General features: G+C 33.4%; 3 protein-coding genes across 3 annotated transcripts; all 3 read right to left on the minus strand.

The window, feature by feature from the left end:
* Positions 1-351: 351 nt before the first annotated feature.
* LOC140004848 (zinc finger BED domain-containing protein RICESLEEPER 3-like) lies at positions 352-982 on the minus strand. Its single transcript, XM_072045002.1, has 2 exons — positions 635-982; positions 352-570 (listed from the first exon to the last, which is right to left on the minus strand). Exons 1-2 carry the CDS (start codon positions 980-982, stop codon positions 352-354), a joined length of 567 nt encoding a protein of 188 aa, XP_071901103.1.
* Positions 983-1,147: 165 nt separating this feature from the next.
* Positions 1,148-2,104, minus strand: LOC113739296 (zinc finger BED domain-containing protein RICESLEEPER 2-like). Its single transcript, XM_027266526.2, has 2 exons — positions 1,760-2,104; positions 1,148-1,687 (listed from the first exon to the last, which is right to left on the minus strand). Exons 1-2 carry the CDS (start codon positions 2,102-2,104, stop codon positions 1,148-1,150), a joined length of 885 nt encoding a protein of 294 aa, XP_027122327.2.
* Positions 2,105-8,166: 6,062 nt separating this feature from the next.
* LOC113740301 (cyclic dof factor 3-like) lies at positions 8,167-10,986 on the minus strand. Its single transcript, XM_027267876.2, has 2 exons — positions 10,613-10,986; positions 8,167-9,880 (listed from the first exon to the last, which is right to left on the minus strand). Exons 1-2 carry the CDS (start codon positions 10,841-10,843, stop codon positions 8,606-8,608), a joined length of 1,506 nt encoding a protein of 501 aa, XP_027123677.1. The 5' UTR covers positions 10,844-10,986; the 3' UTR covers positions 8,167-8,605.
* Between the last annotated feature and the right edge of the window lie 11,085 nt (positions 10,987-22,071).

The raw sequence follows: 22,071 nt of genomic DNA on the forward strand, positions 1-22,071 counted from the left end.
GATGTTAACTGCATAGAGTTCATATTCCAAAATTCCAAGTTTCTAACACCTATTGCCAACCAAAAAAATATAAGTCCTGTCAAATATCACCAAAGACAAAAAAATGAATCAAATTAAGGTACAAAATTATCGAGAACTCTAAATAACTACAAATCCACAATGCTAAACCTGATTCAAAATAAGCCCTTTGCAATAAACCTTCAAACCTTGAGCAATTCAATTTCTTTGATTATTCTAGCATGATGCATTTACAATAAAAACCACCCAAGGCAAATAATTTAGAAATAAAAGAAGTCATAACTTGTTGAACTTGGCCATAAAAGTTGAATAATAAAACAATAAAACTTACTTTCACTTTCTTTGAGATCCTATGAAGCTTTCTACACCAGTTCCTGCACACAACAACACCTGAACTGTATCTGAATGAAGGGAAGCACGATAACTATCAATAACTCGAGTTTTGGCATTAAATGTGGCCTCAGATGCCACTATAGTTACAGGAATAGCCAAGATGTCAGCCGCTATTTTGGGACAATATTGGATATGCAACCCTATTGCTTTTCCACCACTCTAAACAATCATAGGCATTTGGGTTAAAACTCGTCTTTAGGCGAGCCTTTTCTCAATAATCCACCAATTCAGATCTCTGTGGCTCGGTAGTTTCCATTTCGTCACAGTACTCATCAAAGTCAACCCATCTAGAAGAAGATGTTGCATTTTTTTGTGGCCTTTTTGAAGCACATGAGTGGACTACATTTTCTTTTTCAATTGCATTCAAATTTGCATACTCATCATAAAGCTCAAATAAAACTTTCTTCACACTGGAAATATGTTCTTGTGCCTCAAAAGATGGAAACATTTGAGGGAAGGCGAATTCAACAACTCTCGTTTTCTGCCTTGGATCTAGAATGGTAGCAATAGCCATTAACAAATTGCATTCACCCCAATATTTGTCGAACTTGACCTTTATCTTTCCAACCATAGCTCGGATGAAGTCATTTTCACCATTCACTCAAGAATCTAAGACTTTCTTAATTTTCACAACCTCTTGAAGGAACAAATTGCTCGTAGGATATTCACTCCCGGATATTACATGCATGGCTGCCCAAACTTTCTCTAACACAGAGCACACTTTTTCTGTTTTTTCTCAATCCTCATAAGCTGGACAAGAATCATAGAATGGCTCTCTATCTTGAAAATGAGGAAAAATATCTTTGAACTTCATAGCACAACTTAGCATTTCGAAGGTGGCATTCCATCTTGTTCGACAATCATAAAGCAATTTCTTCCCCAATATTTGAAGTTGTTGTGCAATCTCAGCGAACAACAATAATCTAGTCTCTGAGCAATTGACAAAATCGACACTGTTTCTAATTTTGTTTACAATATCCACAATCTCAGAAATGCTGATGTGAACAATAAGGTTCAAGATATGCGCATAGCATCGAACATGAAACAACTTGCCACCACCTAATAGCTTTTTCGATCTACTAAAATCATCCCGCAAAACTCTAATAGCCACATCATTGGCCGAAGCATTGTCAACTGAAATTGTGTGTATCTTCTGCTTGATACCCCAATCCTTCATACACTTGAAGAGTGAAGCAGCAATCTCAACCTCTCGTCTAGGAGGTGGCATGTGAACAAAGTTGAGCACTCTCTTTTGTAGCTTCCAATCCGAGTCAATCTAATTGCCAGTAATAACCATATATTCGATCTTTTGATTTTTGAATTTTCAAAGATCGGTTGTGAGGCTCACCTTTTTCACATTTCTCAACTTGTTCTTCAGCTTCTTTTTCTCAAGTTCATAGACTGCTACACAATCATTTTTTGCTACTCCTCTGGTGATCTTCTGCCACTCGGACATTCCACGCTTTAGAAAAATATTCAAACATTCTTCTTCCAGAATGGTAAAGGGATGTTCGTGCATCAAAATCCAATGTGCAGCTGCTTCTCTCATTTTCTCCATGTCAAATTTCTCGGTATGCAAAGGTGGTACAGTAGGAAATGCGTTATTAGCCGGTTGAAAGTTCAATTTTGTTTGTTGTGCAGCTTGTCTTAAACTTGCTTTTCTAGATGGACATGAGTTCCAGTGCCACCACATGCTAGATGTTTGCTTTGATTTACCCCTTGATAGCTTTTTATTGCAGTAACGGCAAATGGCATAGTAATTGCCATTTTCTTCAAATTCGTTGAAGTCCTCCCAAGCTTCAGAAGTTTTATTTCGTTTTGGAATATGGAATTCATCATCTTCATCTAATTTATCCTTTTCTCCTTCTGTATTGTTATTGTCAGCAACCACAACTTGTTGTCCTTCTTGTATATTACCTAAAAAAGTACTTTGTGTAATCGGATCTTTCTTCCCTTTTCCTTTTCGTTTTTTGTTTTGTTTCTCTTTTCTGCTCTTAAAGAGGAAGGATAACAGGTCTCTACTTACCTTTTCAGTAACACGATTCCTCAACTTCTAAGTTATAGGTGAATAGCTCAAAAAATCGAACTCAATTTCATCCTACCTCAATCTTACCTTATGCAATGAATTATTTAAGCGTTTCTATCTTTTTAGATGGTACAAAAAATTTAACCGTTTCATTACGAGATTAGAATTATGAACATAATTTTTTGTGACATTTTTGGTATTGATGATAGTTGATGAGTTGGAGACTCAGCTGAATTAAGAATAAATGCTAAATGGATGATCTAACTACACTAAAGAAAGAAATTTCAAGAGTGTGGATGTAATAAAAATTGGATTTGGCTAATTTGGAATCTAGCTTAACAATTAATATAATATTTTGAAATATGCTATCATCGCACAATTATGCCCTAAAAGTATCATTATAACAAAAAGATAGTCAATAGCAGGAGTAGGAGTGTAAGCGAGTCTAAACAAGTCGAACATTCCTATGTTCAAATTTGGTTAATTATTTTGATGAGTTTGAAATTTTATTCTAATTTAACTTGTTTACTTATCGAGTCGAGTTTAAACGAGATTTTATGAAGTCAAACTGGAATGAGTTTGAGTAGTTTGAATAGTTTATATGTAAAATTTAACTTTTATACTAATCGAATCGAGTTCTAATAGAACTTAAAAGTATATCAAATACAAAATGCTATTTAAGTTGGTTTCATTAGTTAACAAATCATATTCGAACGAGTTCTTGTCAAATCAAATTCAATTAAAATATCAAACATAGTTTAGTTCGTCAATCAACCTAAGCAAGGGAATCCACTTGAATCATCTTTGGGACTCAAGCTTCATGGTTGACAACATTTCAAAGTGCATCATCCTTGAGTTCAATCTCGAATTGGTGGGACATAAAATGCACTACATATAGGGCTGAGCCTGAATTGCACCTTCTAGACCTTTCACTTGAAATGACGAATAAAGCACTAACCAACCAAAGAAAAAAGAGTTGAATGATAATTTTTGATGGGAGGTTGACTTTGGAGTCTTTAGTGCTACATACATGGTTCTCGACAGGGTAAGGCTTGGAATAGTAAATCCCATGATGGGTAAACAGTACTACTTTATGCAACTGAGCCCAAGAGATAGATCCCACTAAGTATAAGAAATTGGACAAAATTGTGGTCATGAACAAAATAACTGGCCCCTGATGTGATTTTTTTTCTAATATTTTAACTTTAATTACATTGGCATAAATCACGTCATTAGTTTTCAAAAATATATCCTAAGAATTTATCTAGTCAACCATTTAGTAGCATGATCATTTAGCCACCGCGACATCCTCCCACCATGGTGTTTGTAAAGATAATTTGGACTTAAATAACGTCATAAAAAGTCAGTGGGGACGTCAAATGTTACTCTAGTCTTAAAAGGGCTAACCTCACTGTGCACTTTGTATACTTGTATCACATTCTAACATTGCACTATAAACTTTAATTTTTAAAACTTTGCACTTTAACCTTTCAGAATTGTTCCATTTAAATCCAATCGATAACACTATTAGAAAACCTAGCGGAATTGAGGATCGTACAAATCAATGACCAAGTACTGAGAGTGATTTTTTTTTCTTTTCTTTTTTTTTTAAGTGAGAGGATTTAAATTCATTATTTTCTAGTTACAATCCCTTTCATCTCAGCATCCAATCCAACCGTCTCCCAGTATTAAGAGTGATCAAATAAAGCAAAAGGACCACACATGGATCAAAATGATACATTGTCATCGATATGCACTGTCTTCCCAAGTAATTTTGCTAACAATAATGTTACGAGTTAGATTTAAATGGGAAAAGGACGAGAGGTTATGTTACAAAATATCCAAAATTAAAGTTTAAAGTTAAAAAAAAAAATAGGGTACAAGTTCAGAGGTACAAAACAAAAATTAATTCATTTTAAATGCATACACAATTTATGTATGTTCGCAACACAATCCTGTAGAATTGCTCAAAAGGAAAAGATAATTAGGAAGAAATCTTAACATCCTCCCCCCACCCCACCCCTAGGGGTGTTCACGAATTGAGCCGCTCACGATCGGATACGAGCTCGACTCGGTCAATATCGAGCTCGACTCGCTCGAGTTAATTAAGTCGAACTCGAGCTGCTCGCGAGCTCAATTATATATATATTTTTTATTTTTTATTTTAATAATAACATTACACATATATTCCTAATATTTTATTATTTGTTAAAAAATTATTATTTTATTTATTTTTAAAAATAAATACTTATTTTTTATTTTTTAAAAATACATTTATTATTATTATTATTTTTTTAAACTCGAGCTCGATATTTTGAGCTCGTTAAGCTCGAGCTCGAATTCAAGTTTTACAAAATTAACTGGAGGCTCGACTTGATTAGGCCAAAACTCGGCTCGACTAGGCTCGTTTGTACCCCTACCCACCCCACAGAAAAAATAAAGAACACCTTAAACTTTACCATCTTTTGTTTGCTCTATTCTACCATAAATTAGGCCTTGGTACGTATCCAAGATGTTGAAAACACGCTAGTTTTTTGTTTCTTTTTTTTTTTCCTATAGAAAAAAATGTTAGGAGGACAAGCTCATCCCATTCTAAAATCAAGTCAAGTCATCGGCGCATTTTTTCAATGACTTAGAGCGATTTTTTTATGATTCTCTACCAATGAGAGATTATTGACAACAGACCTTATAAGCTTTAACTTGAATAAGGTGAATGAGTCTTATCAACTCAATCAACCCTAGATAGCAGAAACCATGTTAGTATCTATAAGGTTTTTCATATGTAGAATAACAGAAAATTTGCTCCGTTTGAATTAGCTGTTTTTGAAATATTTTACTATAACAGTTTATATAAAAAAAATTTTACTGTAGATGTTTTTGAAGGGGTTTATGGAATATACCTTAGAGTACCTTTAAAATTAAAATATTTTTAAAATACTTCTTGAAAATTAATATTACCACCCATAACTATCCCCACCGCCACCACCCCCTCCCTCTTCCTCCTCCCCTCCCCTTCCCCTCCACCCCTCGATCTGGTCACAGCTAAATCACGACCAAAAGGTACCAAACCTTCTGGCTGCGATTTGGCCTCAACCAACCAGATCGATGGGGGGGGGGGGAGGGAATGGCGGGAGGGTGGCGGGGAAGGGGAAGAGGGGAGGAGGAAGAAAAGAGAGGCGAGGAGGAAGGAAAAGGGAGGGGGTGGTGACGGTGGTGGGTGGCGGTGAGAGAGGGGTGGTGGTGATAGGTGAAAAACGTTGTAGAATTTATTTTATTTTAATTTTTTATGTGTATTTGCGAATTATTTTTGATATATTGCATGGATGAGATATTTTTTGAGTTATTTTTGTTTGTGAATTGCTGTAGTATTGTATTTTAAAAACTTGCTTTAGAAAATAGGCCAATCCAAACGGAGCATATTTTTCATTCCCAAACTTTGGGTCATGGACACATTTCACCCTCAAACTTTTTGACATACTATATTTAGTATCCAAACTATCAATTTTTGACCAATTTCATCCTCAAAATAGGAAACTAATCAATTTGAAAGGAAATCAGGCATCTAATGAGCATGAATTTGTTGAGTAAAACTTTTGCACTGTTTAAAATCAGCAAAATGGAATGGCTATCTTCACTCTCCCAACTACAATATCTTTCTTCCCAACTCTAATTTCCATTCAAATTGATTAATTTTCCATTTGAAGATGAAATTAGTCAAAAATTAATAGTTCAAATACTAAATGTGTTATGTTAGAAAGTTTGAGAACTAAATGTGTTCATGATTCAAGGTTTAGGGATGAAAACTAGAGCATTTTCCCATAGAATAGCCAAAGTATTAGAAAATACCTCAAAAGAATAATACACTCATTATCCGTTTTAGTTTTTAGGTGAGGAGACATTTCTAACCACTTGGTTAATATAGTACTCAAAAAAAAAAAAATCTGATATCTCTTTTTTGGTATACTAGGATTTTTCATATATATTTGAGAGAATGAAAGAAGACCACAAAATAATAGAATTGAGATTGCCTGAAAAGGTGAAAATGCAGTTCTGTCATGCACATGGTTGGTTGCAAGATTCCTAAGCAGATTTTTTGTGGGCAGCTAGTATTTGATTATCCTTATTCGATATTCGATATTCCCTCCCTATCAGGAAATTTCTTGATTTCCATCAATTATTCTATGTAGAAATGGGACCAGGTGACTACAAATTCTAGCCTACAGGCAGTTTTTGATGTATATGACAATTGGATTAACATTAAAAAAAATATATATATATATATGTGTATGTATGTATGTATATATATGTATATGTGTGTGTATTCTTTGGTTTAAATGACAGTTTTTTCTACTAAGCAAAGGTATACAGTTTTTTTTTTTTTTTTTACTTTTCCTAGAAAATTCATCAAGTTTGAATTCGAATTAAGTGGTAAATATTTAAAAAGGAATTTGAGAAAAAAAAAATCCTTTCTCTTGACTTCAATTATTTGATCCAAATAATTAGGGTTTTTAGTTATCGAGGCAGTGCATTCTGCGCGCCTGAAATGATACTCTGCCCCAAGAGAAAATTGTCATTTAGTATGTGCCTAATGCCTTTAAAAGGCAAAGTGCAATGGGGAAAGGAAAAAAAGAAAAAGAAAAAAGCATGTCCTAAATGCCAAAAGTGTCCATGGCTTTATGTTCATATATAAAATTTTGGGTCCCATGCAAACTAATTTCTGAAAAAAAGATGTGGTTTGCAATTGTTGAAGACATGAAAATATCTCTTGTGTCTTGTATTGCCAATCCACCAGGAACACATAATTGTCAGGATTTTGATGATTCCACCAATAGAAAAGGCAGATGTCCCCATTCTTGTCCACATCAATATGACAGTGAGAAAACAATTTCATTTATTTCTCAGCCTAATGGGCCTGATTTCATAGACTTATCAGCATCCCTCATTTTCAAGAAACTCATGACAAGCAGGGCAATAGTTTCCAGGAAGTACAAGACACTGCATCAAATTCTCATTTCTTTTCTTCTTTTTTTTTTTTAGATACTGGAAATCTATGTTCAGCCATTCAATTGTATAAACTTTTTGATTGGAGTTCAAGAACTTGGGGAGTTTACCAATTATGCAAACTTAAGGAAGGAGGATAGAAGAGAAAGGAAAATGTTAGGTTGGAATTGAGAGGGTTGGGTAGGGTGGTGAGTTTAAAGTCTTCTTTTATTCCCATCAGTGATTGTGGTTTTCATTTTGGTCCAATACATTAAAGTCATCTTTCCACTTCCTTTTGACAAGTTGTTTGCCTTTGAAAAGGAAAGCAACTTGGCTTTTTCTGATAAAAAAAAGGAAGAAAAGAACTTGTTTTGTTAACTAAATTTCTCAGAGCTAACTGTTTTGATAAAAAGGGCAATAGGAAGTTAAGGACCTTACATGCACTGACCACATGCAGCCACTCGACTCCAAGCTGCCACCTACCCTGATGCATTCTTATGTTTTTCATGTTTGTAAGCATTTGGCATCATTTTATAAGATAGATTTGGGGTTGCATATTTTTGGGAACTGAACAGTACTTCATTTTCTGCAAATCTACATTCCTTTCCTGTGCCTCAGGAAATGATAATAGATGTGAAAGGAGCCCTGAGTTTTCAAAAGCTTTCTGCTGATCAAACTTTTTGATTCTTTGAACTCTCTGAAAATCAGGAAGTGGATGCTTCAGCATAACCATAAACAACAGAAGGGGATACAGTCAAGAAAACAACAACATTCTCTGCTTTTTATTCATACCATGATGGAGAATGGAAAAAGGCAGCTTTTCACACTAACTAGGTAGTTACATCAGACCACGTTTAGATGTTGGTGCATCTAAATATGTATCACTCTCTCACAGTCACACACTACTATCTGTCAGTATTTCTTTATAATAATATTTACATGAAACCACACTAGCCAGGTACAAAAAAGAGGCACCTGCTCTGAAGATTACCAAAAAAAAAAAACAAAAAAAAAAGAGAGAACTGATTTTCTCCCAGAATTGCCTCAACACTCTAATATGTTCACGAGGCAGGAAAATCAACTAGTGGCAAAAACTAGTCTGAAGCGGGGGCAAGTGATTACAAGTCATTCAGTTGAGCTGCACTCAGTTTTCTTGGATTGTTGATGCCCCTGACAAAAGTGCACATTTTAGGCACTCTCTTGGAAGGTCACAGACCTTGATAAGGCAGCAGGGTTAGCTTGCAACACCGGCGATGCTGTTGTTAAGTGTTTCTTTTCATCACCCTTTGGTTGAAGGGCCTTGAAAAGCCCGCCCCTGCTGATAGAGTCGTAATTAATTCCAAGGGTTGTCCATATCGAACTCTTTGCAGCTTCGTCAGGATCATCAATCCTCAAAGTTTTGGGAATCAGAATTGATCCTTCAGAAGCCCTCTGCTCTTGGGAATCTTTACCCTCAGGATTGTTTTGTTTAATCAACTCACCATTTCTGGAGTGCTTACCTAAAGTTGGTGAATTAGGACCAGAGCCTGAATTTTTTTGGTTTCCTGTAGGAAAGACAGGGGGTAACCATGGAATACTCCAGGCACCGGGCACCCCGCAGTTCCAAAAAGGAGTGGGGTAAAATGGCATGGGAAACCCCGGGGGGCAAATGGCTGGCAAAGGAACAGTGGAACTCCAGGGAAAAGCCCATGGGACCCCAGGAAGACACGAAACTGGAGATGGAAACCCATTGATTTGTTGCATAACTGGCTCTTGGAGCCCATTTTTGGCTCCATCGACCGTTGAATTCGATGTTGTGACAGAAGAACCACTAGAGCAATCGTCACCATTTTCCGTCCCTTTTAAAGAAACTGAAATTCCATGATCAAGTTGATAGAATCCATTTTGGCTTCCATTTGGTGACTTCTTCTCTGCTAGATTCAAAACTGAAGCCATGGAATCACAAAGCGGGGAGTCAGAACCAAAAGAAAGCACAGTTCCATTGGGTTTAAAGTTCAAGTGGTGAAATCCATTTGGAGTATCAATTCTAGCAGCTTGAAGGGCTTCAGAGATAGTGATATGGCGACAATGTGAGGCAGAATTCTTATTTTTACGTCGACCAGCTCCCACCGGCACATTCCTCATCGTTCCCCCAGCGGTCCAATACCTCTGGCAGCTCTTGCAGAAATGGCGAGGCTGATTAATGTTGTAATTGTTATAGTAACAGAATTTTGTATCCATACTATTACAGCGAGGGCATGGAAGAATTTTATCTGGCTTCTTGAGAGTTTTCTGTTGTGAATCAGTAGCATCGCTCTGATCATTTTCAGCCTTTGGAGGTTGTTTTACTGGAGAGTCCTCATCTGTGGAGTAATTGTTGGAGTTTCCATCAGAATCTGATGAGCTTTTAAGAATTGGTAATTCTTCTGCAATTGGATCCTTTACTCGTGGCTCTGAGCTGCAGAGCTTCCCAGATGGACAATCCTGAAATAACACATATTTTCATATGAGTTCCACAAATGGTAAATACCATCACAATCTACAAATAAAACAAAACCATAGCAAGATGATTGTTCAACTCCTTGCAGTAATTCGTCTTCATAACCAATATAATATTCCCATCAAGAATCTACATAGAGCAAAATTTCCCCCAGGAGGTCCTAGTTCTTCCCACCAATGTTCAATTCTGGCAGAATAGGCAAGGGTGCAGATCTTTTAAAAGGAATTAAACAATGAGAAGCCTCTTTTGACTTGCAGAAAGCAGACAGCAGCACTACTAGGCTGTCAAATTACCAGGATTTACAAAATTTATTTGCCACAGAGAATAACAAAGTTCTCATCCAAAGGCTTACAAAACAAAGCAGAGGTACCAATTACCAGCAAACACTTCATAATACCTTATTAGCCAATAGCTGAACTACAGAACACAGGGCCAGAAGGCTGTTGGGCAAAGAATATCCATTTTGTAAAAACAAATCCACGAGATTAAATAATAGTCATCTTAAAAGCAGAGTGGAAACTTCCAGAATCAAACACAATTTTCATTGACAGTTTCAAAAAGACAAAAAAGGCTTAGCAGAATCAATTCTGTTTCACTGCCAAAAATGAATCTAGAAACTAGAACTACTCCAATTCAAGGCATTTTTTTGGTACACACAGTACACCTTCAGCGTGTGTATTTCAAAAAGAAAGAAAAAAAGGGTGCTAAAACAGTACCTTATCAGAAGCAGTTTCTCGCTTCTCTTGATCTTTCTCATCTTCAGCTTTTCTGCTGTCCATAGACAGATCAGAATCCGACCCGACGCTGTTTTCTCCGCCAGAAACACTAGAAGAGTCCTCGCCGGCAGCCGGAACCACCACAAGAATCCGCTTGCCGTTCTCCAGCAAGGCAATCTTTTTCCCAAAAAGCTTGATTTCTGGGTCCTTCATTTCCATAATTTCCTTCATTTTTTATCAATCCGTTGCCCGGTATCGTCCCGGAGGATGTCGTTTGACTCGTCTCCTTCTCCTTCTTCTCCTTCTGCTTCTTCTTCCTTAAAAAAAATATCCACAAAAATAAGAAAAGATGCTGCTGCTGGCAAGAGCTGAGGTCTGAGGGGGCTGATGAAAAGGCGCTAAGAAGTCTTTGTTGGCATCGTTGAGAAGTGTGATTTTGATCTGCGTTTAATTAATAACGACGAGGGGGATGTGGGTGCCACGTCAGCAGCTGATTAATTTTCTCAGCCACAAGTTTTATTGTGGCCCTTGATGCCCGTATCTTTTACTCCCCTTGGCAATTTTTAGATTTCAGACAAAGCATCATGTTAGCTCCACTTTATTACTACTAGTTTACTTTTAATAATATTAGTACATGATTCTACTACTTCTTGTTGCATGGAAACTTTGGTGCACTCTCACTTTCTACTTTTTCCCTTTTTTGTTTTTCTTTACAATTTTTGGGTGTCATTTTTGCCCATTCTAAAAACTTGTTTGCAATTTCTACCCCCCACATATTGTAGTAGCCGTCGTGCTATAAAGTATAGACATGTTTAAAAAGAAGAAGAGGGTATCTTAATCTTGGGTGTGAATTAGATGTTGAATGCTATATTGATGTAGTTACATCTTTTTTCTTTTAAATTAAAAAAAAAACATTGATACAATCCGTCAAAAATTTCGAAAAAAAAAAAAAGAAAGGGGGAAAAATGAAAAGAGCTAACTAGAATCAAGATGGATTGTTCGGTGTTTTTGCTTACTTTCTCGAAGGGTATAATCGTCATATAATGCATGTATACTCGATTGACTTATGAAATTAAAATTTTTTATTTGAAAAGAGAGGAAAAAATTTTCTACGTAGTTGACCATATCAATAGTGATCAATCAATCGGCTCAAGGTTTGATTGGAAATCTGTGTGTAAGCATGGATATATTAAAAGACCTTGACCAAATTCATTAAATAATACACCAAGTCTTGAGTGCTAATTAGAAAAAGAAATCCAAAAAAAAAAAAAGAGAATATGAATAAGGGCAATATAATAATAGGTACAACAAAGTATTTATTCAGGCATCTTTGAAGGGAATAATCAAGCCGTTCCTCTCTCTCTCTCTCTCTCTCTTTTTTTTTTTTTTTTTTTTTTTGTCAAACTCTCTCTCTCTCTCTCTTGAAGGTATTGCTTTTCTCTTGTTGTACCTAGAATCCATCTGGGAGACTGTTCTGTTCTGAAAACGTAGCTTTTCTTAGTGAAGTGGCAGAAGACTATTGAGTAAAATGAGGATAAAGTCGTACTCTGGTGGGAACTTTTAGGTAATGAATGGCACTTCAGTTGTGAAGGAGTCATGGGTTTTTCCTCAAAAAAGAAAAAAAAGGAATTAGGAAAAAGGGCAGGAACGGTTGCTGGTCAAGATTTGATCAAAAAAAATAATAATAATGTAAGATTTAGATTTTATTTTATATATTATTTTTTATATTTTATGTGAGATTTACAAAATTTTATTTTATAGTTACACATTATGTAAAATGAATTATATCTGTATAAATTAAATTATATTTTATGTAAAATACACAAAATCAATCCGAACGATTTCTCTGTTAACTTTTGGTGCCACTTGCCACAGATCCAAGTACTCATGGGTTTCACAGGAAAAAGAAAAAATAAATAAATAAAAAAAAGAAAGAAAAATGAAAACTGACCAGTTAGGGTGCCACGTGTTCCGTTGAAGTTGTCTCATTGTTTAGGATGCCCAGCCCAAATTATTGAATGTTTCTCTTAATAATAATATTTAATTAGATCCACCCAAAAAAAATCATATATAACTAGAAAAAGTGCAGATTAAAAAAATTGAGGCATGCTAATTAAAAGCAAATAAAACAACGATTGCAATTAAAACTTTTATGCTGGATCATTTTTAAGGTCACAATCAATTTCAGCACATGACTTATTTTTCATTTTTCTTTTTCTCTGTTTTTTTTTTTTTTATATTTTTGCTTGCTTGTTAAATAGCTGCACATGTTGGTATGATTATTACTCCCAATTTCTTTTCTTATCAAATTATCCATTCATAAAACAAATTTATTACTTCCCTAAAATCAATGGCCCAAATTCAACTACTTTTGTCAAGCCGAGCTATTTGACCAATCATGTCTTCTTTTACGGAAGTCTTCAACCAACTCAAGCATCTCAACTCAAGAACTTAAGGGGGCCTAATATACAATGCATAAAAATCTCCCCCTTAGTTCCACAAAAAAAAAAAAAAAAAAAAAAAAGGAGACTCATATATTTTTTTCCCCCGGAATATCATGACACATTAGAATGAAATTAAAAAAAAAAAGATGCAAAAGACATATATTTCCATGAAAAGAAGAGATAATTGTAATAATGGCCTCAATAGAATTTGTTTTTCTCGTTGAAAAGAATGTTAATATTTTCATAAATACTTTTTTCTTTTTAGTGGCTGCGATCTTTTGCCATAGTCCAATTGCCAGATTTGGAGGGGAAGAATAGGTTTCTTAGGTTTTGTGGCCATTGTTAGTGCACTCAGCCAGTTGGGAACTCATAATATCTTGAGCCAATGTTAAGGTTGTTGCATTTACTTTGAGTCAACAACACATGTTATAGTTCTTTCATCTTTTCTTTTCCCCCCTTTTCTTTTTGGTAATAATAATTTTCCAATGATATATGCTTGAGCAGGAAGTATTTCCCACGTCAGGATTTACTGCAACGTTGACTTGGAATCGAAGAAAAAGACGGGGCTTCATCCCTCGGTGTAACTCCAATTAATGGTCAAGTTAATAAATATGTATTAAATTCAAGAAAGAAAAAAAAATAATAGAGAATCTGATTCAAGAAAGATTATCTGATTATTCTTGGATCCATACATCTTGTGAGCATCCTATGTGAGTATACACATAGCTGTCTGTAGTGAATAGTACCTCATGCACGTCTAATATTCAGAACAGTGCTGTCGTTTGAATTGTTACTTTTAAAAGTTTTCGTAAAAAAAATATATCGTAACAATTTAATATATATTATGTAAAAAGGTGATTGAAAAATGTATTCATAAAAAATGTGAAAATTTTTACGCCAAAAATACTTTCCAAACCAGGTTTTTTAGTTTGGGCAACGAGGGCACCTCCATGATACAAGTGTGTTTGGATTGTCAAATTATTTCAAATAATATTTTGTTTGCATCATAAACACATTTCCCAATTCACCTTTTTATATTTTTAACTCTTTTTATGTCACATACATCACACCATAAAAAGTGCTACAATAATTATTGCAAACAAACACTAAAACACACTAAATTCTACCTAGTGATGATGCAGATGACACTTGTCCTTAACACAGAGTGTCCACGTATCATTCAATTAAAAATACAAAATAAACTGTTAAGCTATGAAGAGACTGATGGATCTGAAGGAAAAAAATACCTGAAAAACAGTCATTAAATTGAGAGTTGACGGCTCAAAAGATGGACTTGGCTCATGTTCAATGGATTCTTTCTCTGTTTTCTACCGTGCATATTTGGCTGTATGTTTTCACGCTAAGTGTCCAAATTATCCATTCAGAATGCATGTGTCTGTCATGTGGGCTAACTTCCATTTATCTTAACAGTAAACACTAACGAAATGGTCAAGATGATGAAATACTTTTAGGAGTTCTGGGGCCTAATTGGCATGAAAAGTAATTTGGTGTATGAATTGAGAATCTTGAAAAGTTAAATGACTTATTGTGTGATTTAAAAATTTTTAATATCTTAATAATACAATAAATATAAACATTAAGTAGAGCTTTATTAGAATTTCTTTTAACTTCGACAAGAAATTTGTTCTTTTGGCACTTTTTAAATGAATATCATGCATTTGATAAAACTAAAATTTGAAATCTTAAATTAGTAAATTATTAAGTACTAAATTTGATACATTTGAGTGTATATCACATTAAGTGATAAATAATTAGTTTATTACTCATTTTTGTGGATCAAGTTTTGCCTAGAAAATTCAGGGTGCATTTAATAAAATTGAAGTTTGAAAACTAAATCTGAATCCATTAAATTATTAAATTGTTAAGTATTAAATCAAATACAGTTCTGTATATCACATTCAGTGATAAGTAAATAGTTTATTACTTATTTTTGAATAAAAATTTGTTCTATAATTTCATTGTAGTCAAATTTTAGCAAAGAATCAAGTACTTAAATACCAATACGTTACCAAATCATTATCCATTATATTAAGATAATATTTCAATAGGGCCCTTTCTTTCTCTTTTGAAGAAATATTTTTATATCAGTGACGTGCCAATTCTAATTAAAGAATTAAATTAATGATCAATAGAAGACAAATTCTGGACTCCAGGAGCATTATTTTCTTTTCTAAATTAGCAGGTTATTATATACTTGCAACATGGTGTCCTTTTATGATGATATTAACGAAAAAAATCTTTGATTTTTTTAAGCAATGGAGAAATTATAAAATACTGTAGGATGACCATTTTGCATTAAGTTCTGAAGCACATGAGTGAGTGACATACTCTTGACTGATTTCCCACATTCTAGGCTTTAACTCTTTTAAAAAGATTAAATAATACTATGCCATACCAGCTTTTCGTAAAGATACCAAGAAAACAAAGATACATGACTGGTTGGACAAATAGCCTAAAAACTCTATCAAATATTTTTCAAAATTACCAAGTCTAATCTTTTAACCTATTAAATCTTCAAACTCTTATATTTGTCGATTTCATATTGAAGTAATAGAACTTTCCTTTGTTAGTGATGGAAATCCAAAATATGTTTCTCATTTCAAAATTAGCCTTATGAAAATCCATAGAAATAAAACCGCATTGATATCAAAATATAGGAAAATGTTCAAGAATTCAAGAATTTTACTAACCAGTGTACTAAGGGCACTTTTGAATATAAATTATTAACCATATAAAAATATGTACTCACATTCATTGTTTTTTTTAACATTTAGGTTTTATTTAATAACTCAAATCAATATTTAAATTTAATGGATTCATATCTTAACATATTCAGACGCATTTGATAACTAAAACTAGAACATCTGAATTAATTAAGTAGTACTGAATTTTTTAGACAAATCTTGCTCTAAAAATAAGCAATAAGCTGTTCACTTAACATTTAATGTAATATACACTCAAATATATCAAATTTAGTACTTAATAGTTCGGTAAATTAATAGATTTAAATTTCAGATTTTAGATTTCAAATTTCAATTTAATCAAACGCACCCTTAGTCATTTTCTTATTCAATTTCATGTCTTTGAAAATTTAACACTTGACTCCAAATTAATAAGTGCTTCTGGAGCACCCATCAAACGGGTACAAATTTTAGTGAATTAGAAAAATATAACAAGGGTCTATCAAAAAATTTTAAAAAAAAAAGAGAAAGAAATCTAACAAAGGATGTTGTTGCAATTAGTGAAAATCTGTCAAGGTCCATGTCATTTACCCTAGCTTTAAACAAAAGCAAACAGAAACAATAAATTGTGTCCATGTCTTTTCAAGGGGCACGCCAAAAAAAAAAAAAAAAAGAAATTATCCTATTGTGAAGAATATTAGAATATTCCCTAACAGTTTTAACTATACTAACTAAAGAAGCCACTCTCGGCTGTGGGAATAATACTCCAATTAGTGTGTTTAATTATTAAAAAAACATGCAGACATCACCACTCAAGTGTCTTAATCACTGTCATTACTTACAAGAAACGCAATTAAATGGACGACACGTGTAAATCACAAACAAAAGGAGTAATTTGAGACTCGCACCTGCCCTAATTTTCGGTACCCAAAAAAATAATTGAAAGTTGAAAAGCGTTGTGTAATTTCCACGCGTACAGATAAAAAGTTCCCGACGGATCTTTTTCTCTTTCGGTGTGTGCCCTGAAGTCGTGCTGATATCTTTTACTAGTTTATGGAATAAGGAGATGACAAGTGGCATTTATCTATTGGGGGCGGAGTTTATGACTTTAATTAAACGAGTGATTTGTACAAGTTTTGTTCAAAAGAGGCCTTTTGTTTATGAATTAATGTCAATTTTAGATGTTGGACCACACATTATGGCCGGTTTTTGATAGAGTTGGACTTTTTGACCTTTAGGGTTTAGCTTTTGGACAAAGTTTGATTTAGACCCTTGATGTTTAAAACTGACGATAGAGTCAAGTAGAATTTTGATTTTCGATAAAATAATAAATTGGAATATATGTTAAAGAATGAGATATTTAACATAAAAAATAGAGTGGCGTTTAGGGTTAGCCAAATGAATTTCTTGGATATTCTTTTTAGGATTAATCTTTCCTATATTGACAGTGTATACACCGTCAGTATTAGATGAATGATAACTATGTGAAATTTGAATTTAATTCATGACATGTGTACAAAAGTTAAATTTAAAATTCAAATTTCACATAGTTATCATTCATCTAAGGGTGATAGTGTATACATTGTTAATGTATATAAAATTTACTCTTTTTTTTTTATAGAGAAAGAGTTTATCAGATTAGTAATTAAAGTTCAATGCTAAGGCGAGGGATCTTAAAATCTTACCTTTTAGATTTAAGATTCGAATCCTGGCTTTGGGGCTTTTAATTCATCTCGATTTGGGAGGATTTATTAATTTTTTATTTTCTTTTTATAGTAAAAGCTCATCAAGAGAAAATTTTTGTCATGCTTGGATTATGTTCTCAAAAGTTTTGTAATTCAGATATATAAAATGGAGGCAACTAAATTAAAAGGATTGAAGTCTAATCAAGACAACATTTTTGGAATCAAATGGTATAATTTGCACAAAATTCTCATGAGCAGAACCTACTGCACCATGAATTTTCCTGACGGATAGACATTCATGTCCAAATGGAGTTAGGGCTTCGCGGTAACGAAAGCCTCCCGTAAAAGGGCAGATCTATGTCCTGACACCATTTAGTTTATACAGCCCAAATTCCAGGAATGGTTTCATTTGGGCCGAAGGAATATCTCTCAATTCCTGATCAATCTATACATGGGCAGTTGTATTTTCTTTCTCTTGTCAAATCTTTGCGCCTGGAGAGTTGTCGAGAAATTTATCACAGTTGATATTAGGCATCGCAATTGGTCGGATCTAGTTTGGATCCCTTTAAGACTTAGATTTTCAAATTCCAACATATTAAATTTAGTTAGATATAGATTCATTAAATAATTTAAGATGGCACAATAAGAAATTTCAATTTTTCTCGAAACATCTATTTTACTCCTACACTAACCTACACTATGGAGAAAGGAGAGTATAAAGAAACTTGTATAGGAGTTAAGAGGTGAACCACAAAGAAAGCAATGCACTAAGTGGGGTTTGAACCTCCAACTTAGTGCACGGAAGAGCTTTAAAGAGACTCTCTCTGATCATTGGACCAAGGTCCAATGGTTAGAAATTTCAGGTAGTGCACAGGAGAGTTTTAAAGAAATTTCGATAAGTGATGTACTTTGGTGGATCATATATAAATGTATGTGACACAGAACTACTAAAGAAGTACACTTAGAAGGATTAGTTTATTCTTTTTCTGATAATCGTCCACCATAGCTTCAGTCAATTTTGCTCCTGCATTGGCTTTACCTCATTATTTTTCCCAAGATTAAATTATTTATAGGTTTTGTTTTGGTGTCTAAGCTTGGGTGTTTAGTTTTTTTTTTTTTTTTTTTTATCACAACGGTAGAATTCCTATAACCTAATCTAGTCTAATCTACAGAGAGGGATTCGATGTGAGTACAGACTCCATCGAAAGAAGCCAATTAAGGTTGTCACATATTGTGACAAATTTTGGTGGGAGGCAAGGGTTCGATGACCACCTTTGGCAACCCCTTAACCTCCCACACCGCTAAGTTGGCGGTGACCGACAGGCTAAAGGCTGGCAGCTTGGGTGTCTAGTTGCCACTTTGAGTCCCATGTAATCGTGAGTCAATCCGGGTCGGGTTTCATAAGGGGTAAAAAATCTCCTATTGTCTGTCTCTCCATTCAAGAGACTCGGACCTAAAATTCTTGCTCAATGGGACCTAAAATTTCTTTTCCCCAATCTGGATTGGACTTCCCCACAAACTTTTCATAGATTATCTGGCAACATTTAATGTCACATGTTTCATGGCGTTATTAGAGCTTATCATCAAATGGGTTATCATAATTGGTCTCCACAATTTGGTTTTATCAGACCATCCTTGTCAAATCCAAAACCTGTGCCAACTAGCAATCCATACTAAGAAAAAACGTGTAGTTCAGATAAGAAAAAACGTGCACGTTTTTTCTTAGTATGGATTGACAGAAATGCAATGTTTTGAAAAAACGTGGAAAAACGTGCTACACGTTTTTTCTTATCTGAGCTACACGTTTTTTCTTAGTATGGATTGACAGAAATGCAATGTTTTGAAAATTGGATCGGACCGGTATCGATTGAACCGCGAATCGGTCATGGCACCGGTCCGATTTTATGCCATGTTTGACTTTTGTCTGAAAACCGATCAAAAAGCAGTCGAACCGTGGAAACCGCCAAATCGGGTTGAACCGATGGTTTTTTTTTTTTCTGTTTTCAACTTTCCCTCTTTTTTTTTTTTTTTTTTTTGCAAAATGCAACTATAAAGATTCGAACTCAAGACTTTTGTAATAAAAGATCAATGTATTAACTGTTGCACCATCACATCTTATTAGTTTTTTTTGATAACTTATTTATATAAAACAAACACTCATATTTCTTTTTTCTATTTTTTTACAAAATCTCATCCTCTCATGACTCTTTCTTTTTAATCTTCAACTCTCTCTCTCTCTCTCTCTCTCTCTCTCTATATTCTCTTTTCTTTTGTTACTCCCCTTTTTTATCAAACCTCTTTATTTTTAATTTATTGATGTTTTCTTCCATCTTTTAATTTTATTTTTGTCCATTAAATTGAAAAAAGTTAAAAAAGAATTATTTTTTTAACCCAAATTATTTAATGCCACAACCACTCACTTTTATCTTATTTTTTGTTTCTTATCAAGTTTACATTTCTATTTTCGAATCACTCGCTTCTTTCGAACTCCAAACTTCCTTCTTTAAATTGCAATTTCTAAATTACAAAACATAAATTAAAATTTAAGTTCAGAATATCTAAATTCTCATAGACGTGAATTTTGTATAATTTCAAAATATTGTGATATTTTTGGGTTGGATTTAGATATAATTGAAATTGAGATGAAATTTATTTGTTTTAACTTAAAATTTAAAAAATTTATTTTTAAAAATCCAAGTTATTAAAAAATAGTAAACTTTTCATCATATAAAGTATTAAATTAGTCCATTACATGTCTTATTTTGTGCATATATATATTTATTAAATTATTTTTTAAAAAATTCATTGAACCGAGATTGAACCGGTCGACCGATTGAATCTCGATCCTTTCACTTCACCGGTTTAATTAACGGTCCGGTTTTTAAAATATTGCAGAAATGTTTCTCCACAAGGATGCGTTTATAAAATCAAATTATGTCAGCCAATAACGATAAATGTTTGATAACAAGCTCAAAATAGGGCCGTGAGGCATGTGGTATGAATTGTTGCTCCAAGAACCTGAATATTTCAATTCAATTGTTGGTAAATTCAGGAATTAATAGGATAAGATTGTCCATAAGTTCAAGGCTTAATATCCAAGGGCTTAGTTGAAGAGGCAATACTAAAATATGGTACGCCACATTGAGAATCCCGCCTTTATGGTTATTCTTGCCTTTGGATGTTGTAATTCAATTTAGTCTTGTGCTACAATCATAATTAGTCCAGCTGTAAAAATCTCAATTACTACTCCAAAGGATGAAGATTCTTGTTTTCACAATGACCCTTTTTATTGGTTGGTTTTTTTTTTAACATGTGTCCATTGGGCACTCGTTAACAGATTTAAAATTTACCTAACCTGCTATATATATATATATATATATATATATATATATATATATATATATATATATATATAGGGTTAATTACATTTACCTCCCCTAAGGTTTGACCATATTACCGATCAATCCCTGTAATTTGTCCAAATAACGGTCTCACCCTTTGAATGATCAAACATTTAACAAAAACCACCTTAATGCCGAAAATGCCCTTATTGAGGCCATGTTGCATTAAAAAAAGAACATATTTTTATTTTATTAACCTTGAAACAATAAAAAAAATAGAAAAAAGTTTTTGCTTATTATTTTATAAAAACCATATCTTTGCTTCCATAAATAGTTTTAAATCAATAATTATTTTAAATCTTAAAAATGAATATTAAAAATTAGATAAATTGAAAGAAAAATAAAAAAAGAAGAAATTATTTTAATTCCTGAAGTATGGTTCAAATTGAGAAAAACATGCCTTATGCTCTCCGCAACATGCCTTGAACCACAAATTCGAACCATACTTGAGAATTTAAAATAATTGCTTCTTTTTTATTTTTCTTTCAATTTATCTAATTTTTAATATTCATTTTTAAGATTTAAAATAATTATTGATTCAAAATTATTTATGGAAGCAAAGATATGGTTTTTATAAAATAATAAGCAAAATTTTTTTTCTATTTTTTTGGATTGCTTCAGGGTTAATAAAATAAAAATATGTTTTTTTTAATGCAACATGGCCTCAATAAGGGCATTTTCGGCATTAAGGGGGTTTTTGTTAAATATTTGATCATTCAAAGGGTAAGACCGTTATTTGGACAAATTACAGGGATTGATTGGTAATATAGTCAAACCTCAGGGGAGGTAAATGTAATTAACCCATATATATATACACATATACTAACAATTATTATCTTCTCTTATATTTATATACTTTTCTTATTTAATGTTACCTACCCTCCCTCGTATTTAATTATTTTTTCTAATTAATGTTACACTTTCAAAAATATGACGTCTAAAATATCTTTTAATAAGTGCCTAATGAGCACATGTTAGACAGACACTTAATGGTTCTTCGACTTGGTCTTCACGTGAGCTTATTATTTGCAATGGATCAGCAAATAAGAAAATCCGTACAAATCATGCAACTGGTTCAATTCTGGGTGTGACTTATCGGAAATTTAAACCCCGAATATTTGATTGAGTAGTGAATTTTCCCAAAGAAATGGTATTGGACAACTATGTTGAATGGTTAAAGGAAGAAGTTTATGAATGTTTCAGAAACCGAAATGAAGAATTGAGAAA

Source organism: Coffea arabica, chromosome 4c (assembly GCF_036785885.1).
Source record: "Coffea arabica cultivar ET-39 chromosome 4c, Coffea Arabica ET-39 HiFi, whole genome shotgun sequence".
In the NCBI taxonomy this organism is placed as follows: Eukaryota; Viridiplantae; Streptophyta; class Magnoliopsida; order Gentianales; family Rubiaceae; genus Coffea; species Coffea arabica.

Excerpts from the sequence above, each read along its gene's own strand:
- LOC140004848 (XM_072045002.1), bottom strand. The coding sequence starts at position 982 with ATGGTTGGAAAGATAAAGGTCAAGTTCGACAAATATTGGGGTGAATGC. Across the intron at positions 571-634 it reads AGCCACAGAGATCTGAATTG|AGTGGTGGAAAAGCAATAGG; the intron begins GTGGATTATTGA and ends ATGATTGTTTAG.
- LOC113739296 (XM_027266526.2), bottom strand. The coding sequence starts at position 2,104 with ATGTGGTGGCACTGGAACTCATGTCCATCTAGAAAAGCAAGTTTAAGA. Across the intron at positions 1,688-1,759 it reads AGTTGAGAAATGTGAAAAAG|ATTGACTCGGATTGGAAGCT; the intron begins GTGAGCCTCACA and ends ACTGGCAATTAG.
- LOC113740301 (XM_027267876.2), bottom strand. The coding sequence starts at position 10,843 with ATGAAGGAAATTATGGAAATGAAGGACCCAGAAATCAAGCTTTTTGGG. Across the intron at positions 9,881-10,612 it reads GAGAAACTGCTTCTGATAAG|GATTGTCCATCTGGGAAGCT; the intron begins GTACTGTTTTAG and ends GTGTTATTTCAG.